General features: G+C 36.9%; 1 protein-coding gene across 1 annotated transcript; it reads right to left on the bottom strand.

The window, feature by feature from the left end:
- Positions 1-330: 330 nt before the first annotated feature.
- LOC144976863 (uncharacterized) lies at positions 331-5,008 on the bottom strand. Its single transcript, XM_078921400.1, has 2 exons — positions 4,777-5,008; positions 331-4,187 (listed from the first exon to the last, which is right to left on the bottom strand). The coding sequence occupies exons 1-2, from the start codon at positions 4,868-4,870 to the stop codon at positions 2,659-2,661; spliced, it is 1,623 nt and encodes a 540-aa protein (XP_078777526.1). The 5' UTR covers positions 4,871-5,008; the 3' UTR covers positions 331-2,658.
- Between the last annotated feature and the right edge of the window lie 2,160 nt (positions 5,009-7,168).

Here is a 7,168-nt window from a genome sequence, read left to right as displayed (position 1 = left end):
TGGCATATCATTTTTCTAGTCACTATGTCTGTATCAGAATGAAATGCAACCAAACATTCACTGCTCAGTAGATGATATCAGAACAATTCTGTCTTCATGAGGCTTTGAAATGATGACACTACAGGCCAGGTATCTACCAACTAAACTACCATATGGATCCTGATGTCAGATAACAATCTATCTTGTACACATTCGAATCATGTAGAACTGACCAAGTGAAAGTTCTCCCTCAATGCCAAGGGTAGGGTTCTGAACATTGACATATAATCATAAGGAGTATAAAGGGTGTTCAGTGGAATCCAGTCAAATCATCAAGACGGAAAAAATATGTTGATTTTAAATGAGGTTTGTTTATTCATAATCATAGCCAAATAATAATGCCAAATAATGATTAATAAAGATTTGAAGTTGATTCTGGGGAAATTTTAAAATTATCTTATTAAATACAGTGGAAACTCCCAATAACGACATTCTCTGGATAACGACACAAATCTCTAGTCCCTAATCTTATACTTAAATTATGTTCGTAGTGAAAATAAAAACTCTGGATAGCGACATACTCCCAATAAAGACATAATCTTCCAGTCCCAAGCGATGTCGTTATTGGGAGTTTCCAATGTATATACCATGATAATTATCAGAAAAGAGTGAAAAGAGCCATACTATAACTGAGGGAAATATTGAATTCCAATCTTAATTAATTTCAAACGAAAGTCCTATGAGAGCAGGAAGACTCAAAAATTAGTAAGAGTATACATCTTGCTCTCTGAGGTGTAAGAAGGGATGACAAAAATTACTTTTTGCATTATTGATGGGATGCTGCTAGTCTATGCCACATAACTTTTCTGGACGTGTCTTAGTATTCAACGATGGTACCCATTTTTTTCTGGATAGAGAGGGCAGAAACAAAGACAGCTCTCATTGAAGCTAAATTCGGGTCCTAATGAATAGACAGTGCTCTACCGTTTGAGATGCTCGAACCCATATAACGAAAATACAAGAAATAGTCCATTCTTGACGATAAAGAAGCATAAACAATTTTTATACATAATGATGATATATGTGGCGGAAAAAACAAAACTTAATAAACTAACAGTGGTTTGAATTGTGTGTTCAAGAGCGCAAGCAAAAACATCTGAGGTGAGACCCTGAAAACCAAAGGAACAGATAGGTAATTTGCTAGCGCACCAGGGCGTATTTTTACAAACACATTAATCATTATTAAACAATTGGTAAAATTGACTCCATTTTAGCAAGTCAATGCATCTAATGTTTTATTGAATAAAATGGTATGCCAGAACGGGGAATGAAAATGTGACTTCTCAATAGTTTGATTAAGCCTAGATCTTAACTCGTCTAATAAGCAAAGATAATGACGTGGAAAAAGATAGAATCACAAAACATCACTTTATACAAGTTAACAAATGTCAAAATAGGAATGTTGGTCTAATTAACAGAAATGATTTTGATAACTATTCTGCAAATTGTTTTGGTTTAAGGACTATTTGGCTAAAATCACTTTCAGTTCATTGATACGAGTATAACGAGACAAAATAAAAAGTAATTTTGAATACTTTTGTGTTCATCTGGTTTTGACATTTTCCACAATATAATGGTCAGAGATAACATTATTATCATCAACAACAAATTGTCCTGTAATTGGACATATTATTATCAGTATCATTATTGAAAAAAAAATATGTTCATGTTTTCATATTGATTTTAAGTTGATGTCAAAAACAACATAGTATTGAAATTTTTATAAAGAGAGAGAGAGCGAGAAAGAAAAGAGAACGAGAGAGAGAGGAGGTCGGAGGAAAAAGTACTGATCACAAATTGCATAAGGTACCAATTAATTGAATTAACAACAAATGTCTGTACATCAAGGCGACAACAAGATAATGCTTAGTTTATGTACTACCGTACATACAATAACATAGGGAACAAATTTCTATACAAATTTCTTTTTTCTAGTTTGAACATTTTTTATGTAATATTTGATTTGTCTCCAGGGTCTGTTTGCTAAGATTGGAGAATTTCTCATAGCATTTTCAATGTTTGCTTTGCCAGGCAATCTTTCTAAAAAGAAAAAATTCCCTAATTCCTTTTCAACAGCTTTTCTTTCTTCCTCAGACCACCCTTTCCTTTCTTTATTCACTACTCTGTGATTTTCTTTGATTTATGAGATTCTCTAACAGTATCAGCCTCCTGACAGTTTTCAGTGTATGGCATTATCGTCGTACTATCAGGGGTCATGCTGCTACATCCTGTGTCACCGCCTTGAACGCAGTCGTCAAGGTCATCCTCATCAGCACTTAATTCCTCTCCATCAATTGCTTCGTCTTCAGCAAATTCCAGCTCGTCTAGATTCTTTCCCTTACACTTGTCAATTTTTCCTTTCTCCAGTTGCAAGAGAATCTAACTTTAGCAAGTTGCATCGTGTCCTCTGGAAGACGATAGTATTCTTTATGAACAGACTTGTCATGCCCCATGAAGGCAGCCAATGCTTCCAGTTCATTCTCCTTCAAATCAAGCAGCTGACATATTGTTCCAATATGTTTTCTAAGTGCTGTAGATGTCAATAAGTCTGGCTGATCTGCTCCACATGCAGTGGCAAATTTCCTGAGAACATCTGAAGTTCTAAGTACATTTTCACCTTCACCGATAGCACCAAAAACATGGGTTATTGTTAGCAAGCCCACTGGATTGTCTGAAATCGAGGAGCAAGTCAATACTATCCTTGTGAGATTTGGGTAGAAGAACTGGCACTCGTCTCCCTCGCTTTCCTCTAATTTCTACCCTTTCGAGTTGTTTGGCTAAGTTTCTTTCAAACTTACTCAAACTCTGCAGGATTTCCCCTTGTAGAGATTTTCCTGAAGCCAATCCATTCTGATAGTTTTCAATTTTCATTCTCTGCATCTCACCGCCTCTTCGTCTGTTAAAAAGAACCACCTGTGCTAGAGCAATCTCAGCTAAATTTCTCCACGTATTTGGGTTTGGGTGTTCACGCAATTGTGTTATTGCATCTGTTAACTTGGATTTAATGAAACAATATAAAAGCTGCACATCTTTTGCTAAAGGTAGTCTTCTTGCTGTGTTAAATCTTCTTTTGTGAAGAGTGTGCAGAGCTCTCGATGATATTTGATGTGACCAGTCAGAAGAATAAAGTTTGGTAAATGCTTCAGCCTGTTTCTCTAATAGAGTATCTCCTGATTGCAAAGCCTCTGATTTCAAAATGTCTGCACAGGCTTTTAAGGAATGGCCTAACTTTAAAGCAAGTGAAGGTATTTCATAAATTCCAGTGATGCAATTGTACTTTGCTAAAACTTTGACAACTTTGACAACAGTTGAAAATAACAGGGGGTCAATGCACTGTGTAATATTTTCAATTTCACATTCGTTTTTCATTTCATTCAAAAAACGGCCAATTTCTCTCATTTTTTGTTTTATGTACTGGTATTGATGTGGCTGGTCTAAAAATTTAGAAAAAAGATTTTTCCCATACTGCAAAATGACACTGTCATGGCGACAAAGGAGGGAGATCCTATCGGAACTCATTGTGTTTAAAATCTTTTCTTCAAAATCACTATTATCGTCTTCCTGTTTACTTGAAAGTAAAAGAAAATTTGTATTTTTCTTTGAGCTTTTGGTTTCATTATTGAAGGCAGCACATTTTTTCTTGTGACGCCATAAATCCTTCCTTAGAAAAAGTCCAAAACATTTTTCACAGGTTGTAAAAGCCTCTAAGTTGTCAGTTATTGGTTGCCTTCTAGCCGGAATCAAAAAACCTTTTTTTGCATCTATCACTGTTTTGTTGTGTTTAAAATCCCCACGATGAAGCAATAACTGCAATTCCCTCTTTCTGTCCTTGGTACCTACTTTATGGGCTAAAGCTTTTGCCACTTCAATTTCCCCACTATGTACACTTTCTAAATGCCTAGCCATTTTAGCATAAAGTCTACCACAATACAAACAAGAATGTCGTTTGTCCCATTTTCTTTTACCCCCCGATCCTCCTGGCACCATTTTCTGCACAGTCATGTCATCTGCTTTCTGTGGAAGGTCAGCCTCCTGATCATCGAGCTGTGGGAGAGGGATGATGACAGACTCGCTACCACTTTCTACCTCACTCTCTGCAACACAAACTAGACTTGCAGTTGTAGGACTTCTTTGGTGTTCATTGGGGTCTGAAAATGCAAAAATAAAAAACATGACTTCACTTGCTGTTGTGCAATTCAAAGTACTTATGCATACCATGTAGACCCCAAGTGTGTCGCAATAGCCGAGCGGATAAGCCATTGCACTGTGATATGGGAGATCTGGGTTCGAGTCCCACTTTTGGCACTGCAATTGAACCTTGGGAGAGGTTATTTGCACACACTGCCGCTGCTCTTACAACGACATATGGTTCACGGAAAACCAAAAAATCATTTCCCCTTCTCGGGGTGAAATATTTCACCAAAAAAAGTGCTGTCTCAATTTTGTAGGTTAACATGACTGGTTACAACTGACTCATTTGGATAGAATAGTAGACTATCTCAAGGCATTAAAAAAAAATCATTCTTGTCTTCATAAAACAATTTGGTAATAACCATGCAATACAACTAATGCTCAAGGCCATACATCTGTGGGATTGCACCAGTGTTGTCACAGTATAAAATGAGTTACAAACAGGTTTCAAGGGATCAAAGTACGTACTATTATGGGTAAATTAGAGTATATTCCTGCTTATTGTATTTGGATTTTAAATCTAAAGCATCACAGGTTCTTATTTACCTTTGTCATCAGCATCCTCAGGATCGCTGTCTGTTTTGCAGCTAGAAGAACTCTCTCCTGAGCTTTCAGGGACATATTCGTCTTCACTGTCCATTTCTGAAATAAGATTGTAAGAGGGAATGATGCTTGCTTGTATCTTCAAAACAGTTTGTTGGGTTTAATTTTCAGGTTTTTAAGACATTTTTAACACAAAAAAGATATCAATTATCTAACATAATGTACAAGATTCTTCTAACTCAATACAGTGGGCACCGGATTCAACGAGGTCGCATTCAACGAGAAGTCTGATTCAACGAGGGATTCAGAAATCCCCGATTCCCGGCCCTATATTTTCTTAGTAAATAAAAACGCATCCAACGAGCATCCTAGCTCCTAAAGTCGCATTCAACGAGGTCATTTAGGCCAGACCATTGGCTTCAGGCCAGAGCAATGCTACCCACAGAGTGGCACAACTTTCATTTGAACGTCACTGTTTGCTTGCCTCCACAAAACGAACGTCTCATGTTGTCCAATGTGTAGTGCGTGGTTTACAGTAGTACGATGCTACTCAGCCGTGTGTCGTGTAGAATTTTATCTGGTAGGTATTCCTATGTGTAAGGCAAGAGGTGAGTCGGTCATAGACAACATGTAGTCCCTCTATGGAGTGGGTTGGTAGAAATTGTGAGGCGAGGAGAGGATGGGTAGGTGTATTTACTTCGATGAATGAGGAGATGCTGGCAGCAGACATGTGACGTGTAGTGCCATGGTTAGGTCATGCGCAGCTAAGATTTCATCACACAGACTTAGTGTTAATTGTGATGGTCTCAGTTTTGTATGAATAAAGGACAAGGGCTAATCTTATTAATAAAATACATGCATTGAAATGCAAAATTTTTTTTTTTTTAAATATGTAAATAAATAAAATTTTAAAATGAAAAGAAACAACCCCAGAAGAATCCCGGTGCCGTAATGTGCTCGTCAAGGAAGCTAAATCATAAATCTAACTTTTTCATACTGATTCATTATTTATATTCCTTGTTTAGGACAAAGTCCATTCAACAAGAGGTCGCATTCAACGAGGTCAGGGGCCCTGTCCCAAAGACCTCGTTGAATGCGACTTCCACTGTAAACAAATTGATACTCAAATTTGTGATATTTTAGTTAATTGTCCAATGCGTCATTCACTATTCCCCAAACAGCAACATTTTTAAAACGGAACATGATGTATCGCATATTTCTTCTGAAGACAGAATTAATTCGGCATTGTATTTGTATCTTTTCTATTTCACTAAAAACACCTCATCACAGGTTATTTACCTTCAGTATCCTCTGGATCGCTGTCTGTTTTGCAGCTAGAAGCACTCTCTCTTGGGCCTTCGGGGACATATTCGTCTTCACTGTCCTTTTCTGAAATGACCATGAAAAGTATATCAAAACATGTGTGCAAAATTGAAATGAAGTTTCTCTTTACTCCAGAGAAGCAAACATCAGATATATTGTAGATGTAATTCTCTAACCATATAGTCTGGTTATGTCTTTGAAAACTAACTTGGTTAGAGAATTAAATCAAGGAGATGAAAGTACAATAATCAAAACTCTTTTCTATAACTGACCCCCACCATCTTCATTTATGTTACAGACTAAATGAAAGAGCAATGCCATCATTCTAAACTCAATATTGTGAGAGGCAGAGGAAGAGAGAGAGAAAGAGAAAAAGAGAGAGATAAAAAGATTATTTCATTTCAAAATGCAGTATCTAAAAGAAAGGATATGATTTCTATGATAAGATTATCAACAATAATTTTTCATCTTTGTTGCAGAGCACTGCTGGTTGTTTGGCCTGGCAGTGAACTTTCTCATTAATGAGGGGAAAATAAGATATTTTTGGCTCACTCTATGACAACCCAGCTGGATTGTCCAAAGTTAATTAAGAACCGATGGAAAGTTGTTAGTGATAGACTATATGAAATGTAATAGTAATACACATTATTAGAAACCAAAATGAGCTACTATTAGGCCTGTAATGACTTACTTTCTTTTTCTTATCTTTAATGTGAGTAAACAGGCATTCAAATACGTAACTCCTTAAAGGACTTCATGCCAATAAGACCAGAGCCTAACCCTGTAGCTCGGAGCTGACTAGTAGCAATTTCTTGTTACGCTTTGGATAGGACACTGGTCTTTTGAAAAGTACTTTACACCCATTTCCAATAGGTCTAATGATATCCAGCTACCCACTTTCTGCTGGATAGGTAGGGGGATTGGAAAAAATTCTAATGTCTTTTTTGCCTGAACCTGGAATCAAACCCGGGATATCTGTGTGATAGGCCACAACTCTATCAACTGATCTCAAGGGACCCTCAATTGAGCATTTGAATGCCATGTAAAAGTTGACAAGCATTCAAGAGGTAAT

The sequence above is a fragment of the Berghia stephanieae genome, chromosome 1, assembly GCF_034508935.2.
Source record: "Berghia stephanieae isolate SIO BIC M18660-M18661 chromosome 1, UCSD_Bste_1.3, whole genome shotgun sequence".
In the NCBI taxonomy this organism is placed as follows: Eukaryota; Metazoa; Mollusca; class Gastropoda; order Nudibranchia; family Aeolidiidae; genus Berghia; species Berghia stephanieae.
Note: the sequence above shows the minus strand (reverse complement) of the source record. Positions and strands in the feature narration are given on the sequence as shown.

What these genes read in the sequence shown, in the direction of transcription:
- LOC144976863 (XM_078921400.1), bottom strand. Translation starts at nt 4,870, where the DNA reads ATGGACAGTGAAGACGAATATGTCCCTGAAAGCTCAGGAGAGAGTTCT. An exon ending in TGAGGATGCTGATGACAAAG is followed by an intron (nt 4,188 to 4,776) that starts GTAAATAAGAAC and finishes TTGCATTTTCAG; the next exon opens with ACCCCAATGAACACCAAAGA.